Consider the following 18,824-nt stretch of genomic DNA (forward strand, 5'->3'; position numbering starts at 1 on the left):
TGAACAGGGTCATGTTCCTCGGTTAGAGAGGTCTCTAGCGAGCTGGTAGCGTGTACTAACTTAGCAGTGAGTGTTATTGTGACTGTGTCTCAGTCTGTACAACACAACATCAATTTAAGGTGGCTCTAGGATCACTCATCTGCTGAAAAACACGAAAAAAAAAAAAAAAAGCCCCCAGTCATTGGACCTGGAATCTCAAAGTGAATCTGAGGTGAACCTCTTCAGACAGCTGGAGCTGCACTGTGCTGTTGATTCCTAACCTCAGAGAATTGCGACTGTCTGGTGGCGGATCTTCATGATTCACTGTTGAACTGTAACTGCTGGCTACGCAAAAACCAATCTCCCGCAGCTACGACTCTACTACCAGCAGAGAGACTTCAAGTGTTAGAAATCGTCACCAAGCAGGCAGAGATTCTCTGAGGTTTCACCTTTGAATGAACATTGAAATAAGAGGCCAGCTGACATTTGGATATCTCCTTTGGAAAATTGTCGTTTCACTCTCCTCCATTACTCCTTGTTCCAGTGGTTTGTCTTTCTCCGTCAGCTGAATGCTCTTTTCATTGTGCACTTCATGCCCACAACGCAGCTCGATCCATCCTGGGCCAACCTGACTGTTACTGTGTCCTCTGTATATAGGTAATGCCGTTCATGTGTTTTTAGACGTGCTCTCTGTAAAGTGATCGAAGCCCCATTGGATGACGTACTGTACGTGGGACAATTTATTGCTGTATCTGTGTTTGAATGGTTGTATTTTAAAGGTGTCATCATCCAGGGATGGGTGGGCGGGTCGGGGTTGATGTTTGTGATGTTTGTGTCCATCTTGAGGAGGAAGGGGGTGGGGTCAGGGGAGGGTGGGGCCAAGGGTAAACTATCACAACTGGTCTATACCAAGAGTGTCTTCATCGAGGAAGTGGACAGGACAGGGTCTGTCCTCTTCGAAACAGGAACATTTTTTTGCACCAAAGTCATCATCAAAGCGCAGCTTCTTCTTATTCAAGGTCACTACGGATGGATGTTATCAGAACTCAAAAGGATGTTTGTTCTTTTATTTTTAGAGACAAAGACAAACTGTCTTTTTTTGCATGATTAAGTGTCGTCTTTTTATTGGCTTGTGTGCCCGGTAAAAGCATGACCATTGTTTGAACTCTCACTTACCGGTGTGTTTGGAAAATGTTAAGGAAATTTCTCCATGAGATTTTTTACTTACCTCTTGACGTGAACGTTCATTGACATTCATAATCAACTGTTTTACAATGTAGGGGTCTGTAACTGTTTGAAGGCTGCCTCGCATGCAGAAATGCAACTTGCAAGTAACCCATCAAACTTCAAACCCAGTTACCATAACTGCATCTTTGTAAAACACCATGAATGTCAATGCCAGTTATCACCTAGCTAGCTAGACATTGCAGTCTTGTAAAATCGCTCTTTATTAAAGCGTTGCTATTTTCAATACGTGTGTTTGAATGCTCACTCCTTTTTCATACTATGCCAGCAGCATCATGGGAGGTTGTGATTGAAAGTCAAAGTACTGTAATATATGTTTGGTCTGGTCCACATTGTGTGGTGTTTTTAACGTGTTTGCCCAGTCTTGTCCTGTCTGTTGCCATCAATTGAAATTAAATGTTCCCAGTCATCCTCCTAAGCACGGACTGGTTTCCTGAAACCAGGCTCGGATCCTCCAGAAGCTTCACCCTTATTTTGAATCGATTTTGATACACCAGCTCCAGAAAGTGTCCAGACCAGAACAAGGTCTTTTTAGATCAACAACATAGTTTTTAATCCTACGTCTGTTAGTCTCTGTACATTTTATTTTTGGTAGCACTTGTTTTAATTATCAAGAACACACCCTTCCTTAGTTTTCCTCCAATCTGCTATATCAATAGAAGGGACACAGCATAAAAGCTACAAGGCTTACTAGAAGTTATAGTATTTAACTTTTTCTACTAAGTTTTCTCAGGCTTTATAGTTTGAGAAAACCTGCTTCAAGACGTGAGTTAGAGAAGTTATTTTGTTCTCTCTTACATTCAGTTCATCTTGCCTTGGCAAACAAGTCTAAGAAAAAAAGATTTATAAAGTTTTCCACCCAAGAATCTACGGAAATGGTCAGCACACACAATACTTATACCTCCACTCTACAAAAAGGGAAGTACAAAGGAGGGTTAATTGTGTCAAGATGTACTTACAACAATGGGCTTTTTGTAGTCTTGCATTTTCCACAACAGAAGACTCCCAAGAGTGTTAACCACTGACTTAAGTATCTGCAGATACTCAACAGGATAGACTTTTATATTCACAACTGAAGCTACTTCAGACGTATCCGGCTGTTGGAAACCAGACCTACAGAAACTGCATTTTTATGTCATTATGCCAGTAAAAGGCACATGATGTCTATGTAGTTTCACGCTCCACCCTTTGTCCATTTAAGAACATAGATATTCTCATCGTAATAACCTCAGTATACCCTCAGTACTGTGTATACTGCGTTCACTTCATTCATTCAGTACTCTGTCCATCTGTAAACTGTTAATTGTTGAGGGCATGAAACTCAGCAGTATCCATGACAAAGTCTTGTTAGCAGGGAGTGAGTTTCCATAACTTCAATTTCTTCTCATTTTCTTTTTTTTTCTTTTGTATATCAAAGTGATAGAATTATCAACAGGTTTGCATTGTTATCAAATTATTGTTTTTTTATTTGAAAAGCATAAGTTGATGTTTTTGGAAGAAAATGGAATAAAACGTCATCTGATGCTGAGCTCTTTAAGAGTTATTTGGTGACTCCTCCACTAACACTTTGAAAGTTATAATACATTAATTAGCCAGTACATGAACATCTCCAAACATTCACACAAAAAAAATGATATAGTTCAGTTGAAAATTCATTTATTGATAATTAAACATTTCAAAGAACATAGGACAAAACGTAATTTAAAACAAAATGATATTTGTGTTCATTGTCATTCATACAAGTTGAATGTGGCATTTAAAAATCGTTGTTTTTTTTGGGGAGAGAGGGGAGTCGAGCGTTGAACCAGCAACCGATCCTGAGCCAGGTTATTCAACTCTGAAATGGAGGGCCTACCGATGTGCTCTTCAGCAAGGCACTTAACCCCGAAGTGGCCCAAGGGGGCGCATATACAAAAACTAAAACAACCCATTCTACCTACATGTCCCACATCCGGCTCTGGCTCTGACTGCCTGGTACTCTTGAGTGACAGGCTGTTAGATACAGGATGTACTCACAACATGCCTGCTTCAGTAAAGGCTTGAGATTTAGACTAAAAGAGAAGGTGTCCTCAAAAGATCACATGGGTGAGTGGTCAGTATGTCAGGAGCAGGAATGTATGCTTGGGGGGGAAAAAATGTGGGATTATGATCAGGAAAATCAAAAACAGGAAAAAAAAAAAGAAAAGTTAATCTCCCTTTAGAAAAGGATGGGAGATCCATGTCCAAAAAAATATGACTTCCTGACAAATAAAAATCCCTGCAGACAGGTAAGGAATAGAAAGTTTGGACATAGGTGTGTCTGTATGTGTGTATGAAAGTGTCTGTGAATGTGTACGCGTGTTTCGGGGAGGGGCAGGAGTGTGTGGTCTGAGTGTTTACCTTAGTGGGGGGACACCCCATCGTCCACAGCAGTTTCAGGCCTAACGATGCTATTTTCCCCCATCCCACGCAACAGCTGCGTGTGGCGTACGTCCAGGGCAAGGGCTCAGTTTGGCTCCCTCCCACTCTAGCTGCAATAATCAGCAAGAGGAAGAAGGTGGCTGGAGCAGCAGCAACAACAAGGCATGCAACTAACAGTTCACATGGAGAAGGTGGAATAATGTGGAAATGTAGAGAGGCTATGTGTCACTTAAACCTAACACAGCACTACCAATTCAGGAGGCGAATGAGAAATAAGATAATAATAAGAGTAACTAGTGTGTGTGGTACAATCACGAACGGAACAACTACTGAAGGTTATATAAAATACAGGTGGAATTAGGTGTGCATTAGTATCATTTCCACGTGTAATCTGCTTTACATGTGTTAAATGCAATGAACCCAGATAAAATGCATCTAGATAGAAGTCTAGCTGTTATATGAATGCAGAGAAAGCCAGTAATCCTAGCGATGTGTCAAAATTAGGTGTGTTTCTGGTGAGATCAGAAGAGGGAAAAGGAAAAAACCAAAAGGTCATCGGCCCTTCTCACTGCTGCTCGGGGAAGGAAAAAAAAAAAAAAAAAAAAAAAATCAGCAGCCCTTACTAGATCCAAAACAACCTTCATAATTCACCTGCAGCACCAAGACTGTCACCTCACATCCAGTCAATAACCCTTCACTACACGCATCAGCATCACGCCACAGCACTACATTTAGAAAAGATGTACTTGTCCTTGTCCCTCAGTTCAAATGGTGAATCATTTTCTAATGGTGAATCATTTCTTCTCCAATTTTAGAACATTGGCAAATAAATGATCACTTTCTGCATCTGACTGGGGTGAAAGCTGTGATTCAAGTCCAATTCATATGTGCACCTCAAATCCGCAATTCATACACTCACAAGCCACAATGGCTCAACACCACTCACTACATGCTACAAGCATGACGGTAATCCTTTTTCAGCCACTGCCATACAAACAAGTCGCCTCTTTTAACAGACTAGTACAACAACTCAACTACAATCGCTTCAGTTTAATATTAACAGTCAGTATTCTTACTGTTGAACCAAATGTTGGTTGACACAGCCTTTTCAGTTTAAAGTGAGGTTTCAAGTATTTACACAAGTACCAAATTGTACATTTTTCAGGTATGAAAACTAGCTTGTCCACAATGGTTTCCATCAGAGCAGAGGTATGACAACCGCTGATAGGATTGGAACAAAAAGATAATGATGAAAAAGTCTAAAACCAATTGGAAATTATTTAAGTATTTGTAACATGCAGATTTTATCATTGGCCAAAGAATACTTGCTGCCATTCCTCTGGCTTTAATAAATTCAAATATGTACATACAAAACCAAGAAAAGCACAACTCCTCTTCTTCAGTGTGAAAAAAATATCAAAAACCCAGATTCAACTGATCATTACCTAAAATCTGAGAAAGATGTTGATGCATTCAAGCTGCATTTGTAATTATACAAAACAACTGAAATGGAAAGAAAGAAAATGTTCAAGAGTACAAAATTACTTTGAGATTCTGTTCTAATGCTTAAGAAGCAAACACTGATCCTTGACCAAAAACTCTGACAGGACATTTAAAGCCTGTGAGTGGGACTTGTGTTTGTTTTATAGACCTGGAAAAACAGAGAGCCTGGGTTAAGCATGAAAACACAAGCAAGGTATATCACGGTAACCTGCTGCGAGAGCACATCCAAGTCACGTACTTCAATTTAAAATCGCTGAAAATGACCATCCACTCTGTATTTTTTTTTTTAACCCTGTTGTTCATCAAAGTCATGTCAAAAGTTCAAACTTAGCTATCCCTCCTATGAAACTTCAGACAGGCATAATCACAGTCTGGTAATATCCCTTACAAGTTAGGCAAAGTGAACAGGATGGCTGGAGTTACTCCTCACACCCTGTAAACACAACAGGTAGGCTCAAGAAAGCGTTTAATGCCAGCAGGCCAAATGCAAATCACGAAATCACTCTGTGCTACAGAGCTAAATGGGCTGCAACATAATCTGAGTGACATGCCCACTCAAGTCCAAAAAAACTGATTTGTTCCATTACACAAAAAAAAAAAAGAGAGGGGGCAAAAACTGATACATCACCACTTTGAGTGTGAATTGCTCGATTAGCACTAAACCTGGCAGCTCAGTGAAACCAGCCTGAAACACACTCACAAAACAATCTGGTCATTTAACAAACGTTCTAATCCTTTACCAGGTGAAGACAAAATTCTTTTAGATTTCCCTTCAGCTCTGTCCGCTCTTCCAATCTTGCACATGTATTACAAAACCAGGCAATTAAATGTCTTGACAAAGGGTCGATACAGCTTCAAATTAAGGCCTTTTACATACTCCACACAGAGAGGTTTTACACCAACACGAGTGGGTGGGATCACAAGCTGTCAGCTTAAATATACATTTTAAAAACAGTCATCATGGAGAAATATCTGCCTGTACAAACATGAGTAATCGCTGCAAGAAAAGTTCTGAAAAGAAGACGACGAGTTTTATCTATCCTGTGAACAGGTCAAAACAGAGGTGGATAATTTTTTTCGTTTTTCCACAGTGCCAGTTCATCTGTTCAAATTGAGATATAACCTACTTATTCATCTAATCAGTGAGCAGTTTTCTTCATTCTGTGCCCTGCCTGAAACGTGTGATGACGCAGTTAGAAACTTAGTGTCATAAATTCTGGACTTCACTTTTTCCATGCAATATTGCAAGAAAACCTCCATTGTTACCAACACTTTCATGTAGAGTATGTAAAAGGCCTTGCTTGATTCAGCACCAATCAAAAAGCTTCATCTATGACATCGAACCATAGCCTCAGAATCTAAACTTGTCCCACGCAACGCTAAAGCTTCAACATTCAACAAGGAAACAGCTGTGCCTCGATAACATCTTCACAGGAAACTGTATTTAACTATCAACTCTGAATGCTGGACATTATCAGCTGTCCCACTTATCTCCACTTGTTGATCTGTGTAATCACCAACTTTCCTCAACAGCCATCAACTGACAGGCAAGCTAGTTAGAGACGAGGCTAGGTGGAAAAAAAAATGGAGAAAAGGGAAGATGCTTCGGGTTTAAAGCACATTCGAATTACGACCTTGCTCCCTCTCTGATTTTCCTCTTCAAACTGTCCCTTATGTAAATACACATGCACACTCACACACACACACACACACACACACACACGTCTGCAGTGTGGAAGGATTGTGTGGGGGTGGGACTATCGATAAGGGGGTTCTGGCGTGTGGTAAGGGTAATCATGGCGCTGGGGCATGGGTTGCCCGTGTGCGGGTGTCTGCTCATACGGTGTGGATGTGGAGTAGTTTCCCGCTGCTGCGTAAGCTCCGGATGAATCATATGCTCCCGATGCCCCGTAGCCTCCTGAAGCGTCATAACCCGACGAGGCATCGTAGTTTCCAGATGAAGCGTTGTAGCTCCCTGATGAGGCGTCGTAGCTCTCCGATGAGGCGTCGTAACTTCCCGAAGCGTCATATGTTCCTGGCGGTGCGTACGCTCCCGATGCGGCATACGTTGGGGGTGCCGCGTATGTCCCTGGGGGTGCGGGGGCTGTGGTGGAGGCCTGTGCCTGGGTGGTGGCCGGTGGTGGCGGAGGAGGTGGAGGAGGAGGAGGAGGGTTGGTGTAGGCATACTGGAGGTATTGGTACTGTTGCTGGTACTGTTGATACTGTTGGTATTGATGCATTTGCTGGTAGTATTCTGTGTAAGACCTGGAGTGCAGGTGGATATAATAAGAGTAGAAACAAAGCCAAATTAAGTCACATGACATGTTAAATCACACATGACATGAATTAATGGACAAGTGGATGTTTTTCATGGTTTTGTGTTTTTATGTATTTGAAAAGGACTTATTCATTGATTTTGATAACTGCTATGTAAATTAACTTTATCATTACTATTATGTACAAAAGGAAACAGTCATAACATGCTTTTATTCCAGCTTTTTTATACCACGCCATATTTATAAAGCCATTTGTTGTTCTGCTTCCATCCTATCATTAAATCCTATCGTGTTATGTGTACCTAGCAACAGGATCTGACCCTTCTGTAGTTGTGGTGGTGGCAGCTGCAGGTTCTTCAGGTCCTCCAGGTGGTGTCGGCAGCAGGGCTCGGCGTTTGGGTCGTATCTGAGCAAAGGAACCAGGAACAGGGTCCGGGAGAAGAGGGGCTCTGTTTCCTCTGATTGGGCTGCGGTCTCGCTCGTTATCTGAGGATGCTGCCTTTCTCCCTGCCTGCTGCTCTGCCAGAACCTTTCATTCAAAAGAAGTCAGTCAATATGCAAGAAAGGTACGACACTGTTAGAAACACAAACATATACATGAAAAAGAATATTATACATGTTACTGAAATAAATGTTAAAGCACCTTCTGTCCCTCCTGAAAGAACTTGGCTCTTGCTGCCTCAAAAAGCGTTGTTGGATCTGGCCCACTGGGAGGCTCCACTTCTACAGCAGCGGAGGCATTTGGCCCAGAATTGTGATTGGTCATATCTTGGTACACTTGGTCAGCAACGGCTCCATACACCTGGCTGGCAAGAGCACCGTATATCACCCCATCGGCGCCTTTAGCGCTTGTAATGCCCTTCAGGGCAGCATATGTGGGGTCAAAGGATGTGGTGTTGTAGAATGAGTTATGGACACTTTGTTGAACCTGAAGAAAAAGGACATACTGGCATTTAAAACTCTGGCCTGGGAATTGTTGGAGTACGTTTTTAACAAGTGATGGGTTCAGAAACAAGTCTATCAACAAATGCCTGACATCTGTGAGAGTTCATAAATTCATGAGCTGCTATATTTTGCCCACGCCTATCTCAGTTTACGGAGATCATAAGTAAAGACGGTGGTCTCCTGCTAGAGAATAAACTTACTTGTATCGGTAGTCCAGCGGCAGCTGCTGCAGCTGCTGCTAGCACAGCTGCTTGACTCTGGTGATGCTCTAGTGAGGGAGGTGGTCGGGGAAGAAGACCCTCTCTGCCACCTGCAAGGAGAAGGGGGCAGAAAATATGAGAACATGAACACAAGTTGTTTTTTTGCCATTTAATTACATGCAAAACACTTTTAAAACACACAGATTCTTCATCTCCACCTGCTGTTACACCACCGCCTGCATTTCCGCCTGATACAATCTGGTTGATCAAGGGTTGGGCCTTGGAGAGCTCTACGGCCAGCTGACGGCCCTTGAACATGGTCCCATTGAGTGCCTCAATAGCTACCATGGCTTCCTCCTTCCTCTCCATATGCACAAATGCATAGCCAACATTTGAACATAATCTGGCTGTAGAGTATAGAGGAAGCAGGGAGAACAGTGTTAGCATGAGACATTGATTTTGAAATAAAATGCATCTATCAAATGTTTTCATTGGCACTTTCTGTTTAGCATTATTGACGGCAATGATTTAACAATTGAAACCTTACTGCCTAAATGTTATTGTGCTTCCAAAAAATGGTTCAGCAAATACTACTTTAGGATCTAAAGCCTGACTCTGAACTTTTCATGAAAACCCCTAGATACATTTATGTGGTATCGTCTGTATTGGGTAAAAGGTGTTCTAACCTTTGACTTTATCACAGTCTAAAACTCTTCCGAAGGTTGAGAACAGCCCATGCAAGTCATCTGCTGAACATGTTGCACTGAGGTTCCCCACAAACACTTTAGTGGAGTTGGGTGGGCGTGCACGTGACTCCTCAACCACAAGGGGCCTGCCTCTGTACTCTTTGCCATCAAGATGCCGTATGGCCCTGTGAGAGTAAGAACAAGGATAATCATCGTCATCATCTGGAGTACAGATAGAACCTCAAGTATCTTCAGTCAGTTCACAATACTGTATTCAATTCTGTAACAGTACAGTTCTTATTGTTTCCTAGCCCATGGAAGACTAAAGTTATTCTAAGTTTTTAAGATTGAAGTTCTATTTTGCAAGCTTTAGACATTTACGAACTTTGTAAATTTGTTGTCTGACGTAGGTCTGTTATTGCATTTATAATCAGAATTCTAGTTGCATTTTGATAACATAAGCAGGCACTCAGACTGAAAACAGCCCTTCATTACAACAATGTAACAAGAAAATGTACCAGCAAGACATGACATATGATTCAACAAGTCCAGTTTGAGAAATAGATTTGTGAATTTGAAGGCTTATTAGACACCAATATGCTGCACAATGGTTTTTAATACTTTGACAGAATATCGCAACTCAGGAAAGTTATCACTGCGGCAACTATTTTGTCTTTTGCTGCAAGAATTGCAAGGTAAAAAGAATAAAAATATTTTGTTCATATTAAGTAACCTTGCAGAATGTGCATCTACACTTATTTCATTGCCCCCACAGTGCCATGTTAGATGATGTCACATTGCAACAAAAGTTGAGTCTGGTGCAACTTTTTTGTCAGGTAACCCTGCATTTTGTTGGGCCGGAGCCCTCTGTGTTGACACCCCTGCGGCGCCAGAACGCAGCTTAAGAAAGAGTGCTAAAAGCCAAATCTGACACAATGTGTCACACCTCAGAGTGTTATTTTTCAGTTGCAAAAAGGCTGCTGCACACTGATAACTGTTGTGTTTGTTTTAGGGTTTTCTCAAAGACTTATATTAAGAAAGGACTCGTTTTTTGACAAGTTCTACATTTGTGTTGTTTGCTTCGCATGTTGAAAACTGACTAGTTTGGATTGGTTTAACTGAGAATAATGTGGAAAACTTGCTCTATTTTCATACCTGATGAGCAAAACTGGCAAAAAAGTTTGGATCTGGGCATTAATACATAGTTTGTGCATACATTTCCATATCCCCATAATTCCTGAGGTGTGCAAAAATATCTAATGATGGTGAAGTGCTGTGACATACCTGTCTGCTGCCCCCTCTCCCTTCAGGGTAACGAAGGCATACTGTCTGAGCAAGGAGCAAGTGTTGATCTCCCCATATGGCGCAAAGAGCTTGTTTAGCTCTTCGTGAGTTGCATCTAAAGGAAGGTTCCCAACAAACAACTTCACGTTCTCACCGCTCATCTCTGTATCAACCAGGCATCTGCAAAAGAGTAAAGAGTGCAGGGAGCACTGTTAAGTTTGATAACTTTAAGTTAATTGGTTTGTTAATCTCAATATAAACTCGCCGTTTTGGCAAAAATACGACTAACTGATCATAGTTGATTTTATTCAGCTGAAGTGATACTACCAGATCGGGTCATTATATATAATATTTTAGTTATTAAATTGTCATTTGGTGAGAAACGTATCGACGTTAGCTCGACAGGTATTCTTAGCTAGCTGAGAAAATAAAACCGTTAGCTTAACTTTCCCGGCAAAAGAAGCCAAGGATGTTAAAAGCAAGTCTGTAAACACTACACGGTAACATAAAAGGGGTCGTATGGTAAGATGTAAACTCAGTTAAGCGGTTAACAGTTGGCTAAAAAAACTACTGGCCATCTTATTAAATGCCAACATTAAAACGATGTAACAGCTAGCATGCTAACATTCGCTAAGCTAGCTGACTTAGCTAATGCTAAGCTAATGGTTTTATCAGTGTGGCTGAAAACGTTTGCCTTCGCTAGATACAGACCACCGGTAAGTTACGGTATGTCATTAAATATACCCGCTAATACTGCCGCGTTTTCTGCTTTACACGAAAGAGAAGAAAAGCGTTAATTATCCCAGCATAGTACACAGACTACTTACCCAACGCGGTGCTGGAGCTGTATTTCAAACCTCACTTCCGGCTCCGGTTTGAAGCTTCAAGTTGCAGTTTCATCAAGTTTGCACCAGGTGGTTTATGACAGCACAGGTTATATCACATGTTTTCTTATTAGGTGTTGAGTCGGGCAATACATGATTTAATTTACAGACTTACCCCAAAGATCGTGCCTAGTTAGTAATGCTGGACCAAAGTTAGTTAGCGTTACTCCTTAATTTGGAAAAGACGTTATTTAACGTTACATAGCTACGATGCACAACAACAACTACTACCAATAATAATAGTAACGTTAATAATAATAACGAAATAGCAATTAGCATATTTAGGCTACATTTTGTTCAGTGACTGCTAATGTTAATACACCAAACACTATTACTATTACATTGACTGTAAACTAAGTACATTTAATACTGTACGAAATTTTGAGGAACTTGTACTTTACTTGAGTATTTCCATTTTCTGCTACTTTATATTTCCATTCCACTACATTTCAGAGGGAAATATTGTACTTTCTACTTCACTACATTTATTTGACAGCTTTAGTTACTTTTCAGATGAAGATTTGACAGAATGGAAAATATAATATATATCAAATACAACACGTTGTTAAAGATGATGTTTGCAAACTTTTCAGCTTTGACGTCTTACAAAAAGCATATAAAACCATATATAAAGTAGTTGAAACTAGCTCCACCTCCAGCAGCTACAACAGTAACATGCTGCTTACACACTGATGCTTCAGTATTAATAATCTAATGATGTCATATATAATAATATATCAGTCAGACGGACCAAACCACTACTTATACTGCAATACTTAAACTACATTTTGCTGCTAATACTTATGTACTCTTACTTAAGTAGGATTTTTCATGCAAGACTTTTAATGGAGTATTTTTACTTTGCTGTATTGGTACTTTCACTGAAGTAAAGGATCTGAATACTTCTACTACTGCTTAAATGAAACCACTGCTAGTTCCACTTGACATACAGTATTATTATTGGCATTTGGTACAGTGACATGAAATTGTATACCGCTTATTGCTATTTCTGCCTATTTGCTGTGGTCCTACCTGCTCAATATTAAAAAGTCTCAAGATTTTTTAGTGTTGTATTCTCTTCTCATTGATCTCTGAAAATGGTACGGTGACATGAAATGGAAACTGGCAGGGAACACTGTTGTTAATTTAATATTTTATTTTTCTTTCCTTTAACTCCTCTCATGCTTTGTCTTTCTATATTCTCTTCTCTCTGCATTTTTTCTTTTAAATTCAGATTTTTGTCTTTCTCATTCTAATTTTCACATAAATATCTCTCATGTTGTTTTTTTTTTTGTCACCCCTTTTACTTTTTTCTCATTTCTGTCTTCTATCACTGTTAACTTTTCTCTGCTTGTAATCCTGGCTTTGATTCAAGTCTTTCACCCTCTCCCTTTTCCTAACTTATGTCTCTCACCCATTTCACTTTTTCTCCATTTTAATTTCCCATTTGCCCCCTTCTCTTCTTCTAGGTATGGTCTAAACACTCAGTCTATTGTCTACACTTGTCGATACTATCATTCTCAGACACAAACAAAAAAACAGACCAACAAAAAATGGTCACATTTTCTTTGTCTTCCTTTGGTTGCCCACATGGTCTCTATGGTTCTCGACTGGTGTGGTCTATACCTTGAAAAAGTCAATTATTCCTCATTACCATTTTGATTGCTATACATATCATGCATAAGTTCAATTATGTCGTCACATATTTTAAAAATATCCTCTCATTCAAAGGGTTTACTCAGATTAATTTACAGGAGTAATCAGAATTCAGTCTTGTATAGAATACTAACTGTGCCTTCACTGTTACATGTGCTACACTGCGCCACCCTGAGGAAATAGTTTTCATGTCCTCAGGTATTGCTAACTTGTCTCCACAGTTTCTTAAGTTCAATCAATCCATCATAATAATGCCAGTGATCTCCAGCTAGTCGATGAAATGGCACAAAATGACTCCTTCCCCCAAGATAGTAAGTTATGGCTGCAGGTTAGCAGCTGGTAATAAAAACACACATGTAATTACTGGGATCTTATGCTTTGAAATAATTAATTTTCCACTTTTGTGACCACTTTTTTCTTCCTCTTGGCGGAGGAAGAAAAAAGTACTACAGTTAAAATGATCAACATTCAAGATTGCAAATCAATTAAAGAGCATTTCATTGTAAAGTATAGAGTTGCCGTTAATTGATATCCTTCCTACTATTTAAGTTTTTCAGCTCATGAATTAGCTTGAAAATGACTCAACAATGTCACATGCAGGCGTTATGACACTTTTAAGGTGGACTGTAAGAAGCTGTAAAAAAAGAATACATGTTCAGCGTCGTATATTATTATGACAGATTAGTTTCCAGGTGATATCCGGTGGGAGAGGAGGAGCCAAAGAAGAAAGACTCCTCCAGATCTGGGAGCACACGTTATGACAGGCCAAGGCGGTAGAGAAGGAGACTTTTCACAGTGGTGAACTTGATGGAGGAGGAAGCATGCCCTCCTAAAGTGGATCCGGAGGGAATAAAAACCAGGGATCGAGGGCAAAGAGGTAATGTACTAATGTTAATGTAATGTGTAATGTTAAAGTGAGAATGCTTAAGTTATGATGTAAGAAGTCGTGTGATTGCACCGCAGGATGATTGTGTGCAACACAATTTGAAGAGGAAATGTGCAAGTTTTACAGGAATGTGCGCTGCGGATCCAGACAGATGTTGACATGTAGGCTGTTGCTTCTATAGGGAGGAAGACTTGTGTTATATGTTTATAACATTAGCCTTAAGCTAACTGGAGTTGTCTTTAATTTTAATCTTTAATGTTACACCGCCTTTTGTGGCGTTTGTGTGTCTTTACGTTAAACGAGTGTTTCCCACAGTTTCCTATTTCATTTAAGCTCTCTGTCTGAGCTGCTGCACTTCACCAAGTCTGAACTTGCTGTCACAATCCAGGTAAATTTAATTACACAGGTGTTAGTGTGTGTGTGTGTGTGTGTGTGTGTGTGTAGCTATCCCACCCATCCTCCTGTTATAGTAATTGTGAGCCGCAGGGGCAGATAATAACCACCTGTAGCATGTGTACACTATGAGATTGTGTGATCAATTACAAGCCAATTAATAACCATGTGTGTATTTTTTGGTGTGTGTGTGTATGCATGTGTAGATGGCACAGCAGGAAGAACCTCTGTATGATTTCCCGGAGCCCTCCCAGGCGTCAGTGCGCAAGTTCTCGGGGCATCAAAGAGGACAAGGTTCTCTGAGAAGCATCAGTGTACTGGACCGTCTCCTGCTCACGGTTCCTGTCTGGCTTCAGCTGTTGATCAACCCTGCTACTGCCCTACACATACTGCAGAGGGAGCCTCCTGGGGTCAGAGACACACTAATGCAAAAGAAAATCACAAGTACACCACACTGTATCTTTCCATTGTCTTCTTTTTCTATGTCCTACACACTCACGCCTGCACTCAGTAATCAGTTGTGTTCTCCCGCAGACGTTCCTGGTGCGCAAGTCCCGCACATCCCAGAGAAATGTGCTGTGTGTCCGTTTGGCGGATGACAGTGTGCCGTCCTTCGTTCAGCAGTTTGGCATAAGGGAGGAACACTCAAGTAAGAACAATGATCAGTTTTAATATGTGTTTTCTGTGACTTCAAACTAATCCATCAAGACTGATTGTCCTTCTTTGTAACATAAGTTTGTACTCATAGCAGTGCACTCACACATCAAGACAACATGTTAAAAATAAAATAAAAATGTGTCTGATTGCACTGGCTAGTTGGCATATATTGTATATGCTTGTTGAAAGTCTACTTTCATACTGAAATGATTGGAATCGAATGGCAGCCAATGGGTGCCTGGAATGCAAGAAATCAATTTAAATACTTATTGCATGCTTTATAAAATGGGTGGTAGTAGTGGTTATAACAGGCTAAAGCATGACATGTGAAACTACAGATATGGTCCTTTAATGCAGCTTTGCTCCAGTATTACACAGTACTGACACATGACTACATTTAGCTTTCAGATCACAAGGAATTAAACTGTTATTGTGTCCCTGTCTAAAATATTTTAATACTCACATGCCCACACACCCAATATCCTAACAAATAAGAACAACAAAAAACAACCACACTGTTGATACTAACCAGCCTTCTCTCTCTCTTTTACCTCACCCACAGCTCTAACTCTGGAGACTTCAGCCATCAGCTTTCCAGACCTCCCAAGACTAATTTCCTTCTACTGTGTCAGCAGGTAAAATCTTGTCTTCCTCGTTCTCATTCTACACAGCTCTGCTCCCTTTTGCACCTCCCTTTTAATCTTTTTTTAAAATGTGTTTTTCACTTTTGTTTCTTTTCCTTATCTTCACTTCCTTTTTATCATATTCTACGTTGGTCATTGTCAATATCTATTTATCTGCAAGAACTAATGTCAGTGTTAATGTCTGTGTGTCAGAGATGTATTACCCTTCCCTCTGGAGCTTCCCGAAGCCATTGCAAGGGCAACATCTCACAAAGAGCTCGAGTCCATCTCACATATGGGAATAGGTTGGTGACCACAACCCTTTGTTTCCTAACAGCAGATTTTGTAACGTCAACCTCAAATACACTTGCCTTAAAGGATTTATTTACACAAGGCGCACACATACTATAATTACACTAATTAACTCCCAGCTGCTGGGTAACAGACGTAAACACCAGAAAAAAAGCTGTTTGTCTTTTCTTTTTTACAGTGAACTATGAATGAATGAGAAACGCGTTAGAGCGTTATTGAGGAATTTTGATATAATCAACAGTATATATCCTATGAAATGCCCCCTTTTAAATACCTTTTCAGAGACAAAACAACAAAAGACATTTAAAAATAATAAAAAATACACACTGTACCATGTAAAATCTGGTGTATCTACAAAAGTTGTCAAAAGGTAATAATTTTTGCACATCTAGTATTAAATGCATTCAATATTTACATTCTCATTTTTGAATCTTGTTTTGCACAGTTTATGAAATTATTAAGATTACAAGAAACATATAGTGATCACTCAAAATTGACAAATTTAGGAAAAATCCCAGTTTTCACCTGTGGTGCCTAAAATAATCATATCTTTACTGTTATGAACAGAACATATTATAACAGAAAAAACATCTATGCTGTTTTATAGAATTCTGGAGTTCCCACCTAAACATCCGTGGGCCCCGGGAGGCACCTAAGCCCTGCAAGGACAAGGGGGATAAGAAGCCAGACACTGTAACCTCAGCCCCGCCCGCTGCTAACCCACAGAAAAGCTCTGCAGCTCAGCTTGATTCAGCTCCCCAGTCCGCCTCAGACAACCAGCTTAAGGCAGCACCTGAATCTGACAAAGCCAACAAACAATCAGGTCCCAATCACACCCTGTTCCGCGAGTTCTGTCCAATCACGACGCGAAGCCCCAGAGAACTGGACTGTGGCTCCGGCCTGGGTGCTCTGTGTTTCATCAACCCCCTTTTCTTGCAGTCTCAGACCGCCTTTTCCAGGCGGCGCATGTTCAAACGCAGCCTCAAGGTTCGGGTGTCAACAGAAACGTCGACCCTGCTGTCACCCCCACTCGCTCCACCACCTCCACCGCCTCTAATGCCCAAAACTAAAGGCAAATGTAAAGCCCAGAAACGGGTACAAGGAACTGCCCAACCCAGTAAACCCTCAGGCCTTTTACAAGGTGGGAACCCAAGTCAAGTCCGTCAGATTGATCCCACATCTCAAGACACCCAGCTCCAGCCTCTGACACAGACACAGGACGCCCACAGTGAGGCTCAAGTGCAGCATCCGTCAGCAACTTTTCAGGGACAAGCCAGAGTCGAAGGAGAGGAGGCTACAGCTGCGCTAGTGATGGAGCATCTTCAAGAGGACTCCGACTATATGCAGCCCTCTCCAGTGATCAGTTTATCCCATTCCCCCTCACTCTCTCATCTCTCCCCATCTGTTTCTCCTATGGCACCTCCCCTTTTCCCCAAAATGTCTCCGTCCTTCTCTCCTCACGACTCTCCTGGTGCTTCACCCTCTCTCTCGCCTTATCAGTCCCCATCTCTTTCTCCCAAGGTTCCCTTTTCTCTCTCTCCACATGACTCACCCAGTGCGTCGCCCTCTCTTTCCCCTTATCAGTCCCCATCCCCTTCTCCTAAGGTCCCCTTCTCTCTTTCTCCCTTCACCTCCCCATCCTTCTCTCAGCTGTCAGAGGAAGCGTATCACACACCTACTACTCCTTCAAGACCAGATCAGCAAAGATCAGAGGGAGCAGGTGAGGAGGATGAAGAGGATGAAACAGAAGAGCTACACAAAGAGAGGGAAGAGGAGGAGACGGGTCTGGTTTTGCAGATTAATGCTGCTTCTCTTAATGACAATGACAGCTGCAGTTCCTTCAGCAGCCTTGAGGAGGCAGCAGAGACTCCACTTCACCAACAGGACCATGGCACAAGCCTCTAGCAAAAAAATCATTATTAGACTGTTGCTGAATGGCATCTTGTGATATGAGGCACTGTTTAGATTACTTAGTGTAGTTATGATGATAGCATCCCACATGCGCTCCTCAAATTGTTTAGAGGAATATTTTGAACAGATAATAAGTTAAATGCAAACATTTAAGTGAACATACTGGTTGTTTTGTATGTCCCATTAACTGCAAATTGTGTGCACTCCTTACTATGCTCTAGCACCAACCATTTTCCAAAGTATAAAATTTGTTTGTTTTTTGATTGATTTCCTACCAAACCAAGAGCCCTTTGTTTCCTTTGATGTCAATATTTTCTGAAAATTGCTTAGACTTCTTGAGATACGTAGTCCATCACTTTATTTTTTCTTAATCAAATTTACATTATCATTGTGTTGTAATACAGTTACAAACAGTGACTGTCTGCTCTTTCCTTCATGATGCATTTGAAGACGCTCTGACATCTGAGTTAAGAGTTTAGCAATCAATCACAAGCTATGTTTCTGGAAAATTACAACCGTATGAGTAGAACAATGAACAAACAAAATAGAATGAAGATTTCTACAATTAAAATGTTGCTATTCAGCACTGGATGTCAGAATCACTATTAGGCACCAATAAGATGTCCTTGCAGCAACAATCGTGGTTTGGTTTTAATTATATTATTTTGGTTCCATGTGTCCTTCAGGGAGAACATGTTGAATTGTCTGCTATCATAATATATTGCACATGATGTTGAGTTGTTAAATTTATCATTTGATGGGAAACCACATGTGCTTCTACAACAGTAAAAGCTGGGATTTCAGTTTGACTTACACAACTCCCCTCTGCAGACATACACATCTTCAGACTGCACCTAAGCATGTGTCATTTTGATAAAATAATAACGTAAGCTCTATTTGAATCATTAGACTTACTTGTTATATCATTAAAATGTACTGAAAGTCATTTCATTTTGATATTAATTCACAATCTGATATTAACTG

At 40.7% G+C, this 18,824-nt stretch overlaps 3 protein-coding genes across 10 annotated transcripts in view; 1 reads left to right on the forward strand and 2 right to left on the reverse strand.

Moving 5' to 3' along the window:
• Positions 1 to 3,691, reverse strand: part of LOC121910650 (ras-related protein Rab-39B-like) — a 40,913-nt gene extending 37,222 nt beyond the window's left edge. Inside the window, exon 1 of the mRNA XM_042431929.1 lies at positions 3,604 to 3,691. The gene's annotated coding sequence lies outside the window, so the exon portion shown is untranslated. The remainder of the gene's footprint in view (positions 1 to 3,603) is intronic.
• Positions 2,864 to 11,728, reverse strand: LOC121910649 (RNA-binding protein 4-like). Of its 4 annotated transcripts, XM_042431928.1 has the most exons (9): positions 11,346 to 11,719; positions 10,519 to 10,698; positions 9,235 to 9,419; positions 8,767 to 8,955; positions 8,549 to 8,658; positions 8,047 to 8,331; positions 7,706 to 7,932; positions 6,970 to 7,392; positions 2,864 to 3,734 (listed from the first exon to the last, which is right to left on the reverse strand). In XM_042431928.1, exons 2-9 carry the CDS (start codon positions 10,677 to 10,679, stop codon positions 3,731 to 3,733), a joined length of 1,584 nt encoding a protein of 527 aa, XP_042287862.1. In that variant the 5' UTR covers positions 10,680 to 10,698; positions 11,346 to 11,719; the 3' UTR covers positions 2,864 to 3,730. The 4 variants fall into 4 exon arrangements, with proteins under 4 accessions (XP_042287862.1, XP_042287861.1, XP_042287859.1 ...); XM_042431927.1 differs by having other exon boundaries at positions 2,864 to 7,392; positions 7,724 to 7,932; positions 11,346 to 11,728; XM_042431925.1 differs by having other exon boundaries at positions 2,864 to 7,392; positions 11,346 to 11,721.
• LOC121910647 (ras and Rab interactor 3-like) lies at positions 11,393 to 18,786 on the forward strand. 5 transcript variants are annotated; one of them, XM_042431918.1, is made up of 7 exons: positions 11,393 to 11,432; positions 13,739 to 13,935; positions 14,544 to 14,747; positions 14,872 to 14,986; positions 15,557 to 15,629; positions 15,831 to 15,922; positions 16,537 to 18,786. In XM_042431918.1, exons 3-7 carry the CDS (start codon positions 14,544 to 14,546, stop codon positions 17,832 to 17,834), a joined length of 1,782 nt encoding a protein of 593 aa, XP_042287852.1. In that variant the 5' UTR covers positions 11,393 to 11,432; positions 13,739 to 13,935; the 3' UTR covers positions 17,835 to 18,786. The 5 variants fall into 5 exon arrangements, with proteins under 5 accessions (XP_042287852.1, XP_042287851.1, XP_042287855.1 ...); XM_042431917.1 differs by lacking the exon at positions 11,393 to 11,432 and adding an exon at positions 13,106 to 13,369; XM_042431921.1 differs by lacking the exon at positions 11,393 to 11,432 and adding an exon at positions 14,260 to 14,332 and having other exon boundaries at positions 13,598 to 13,935.
• Positions 18,787 to 18,824: the final 38 nt, after the last annotated feature.

The sequence above is a fragment of the Thunnus maccoyii genome, chromosome 13 (assembly GCF_910596095.1).
Source record: "Thunnus maccoyii chromosome 13, fThuMac1.1, whole genome shotgun sequence".
Classification (NCBI taxonomy): domain Eukaryota; kingdom Metazoa; phylum Chordata; class Actinopteri; order Scombriformes; family Scombridae; genus Thunnus; species Thunnus maccoyii.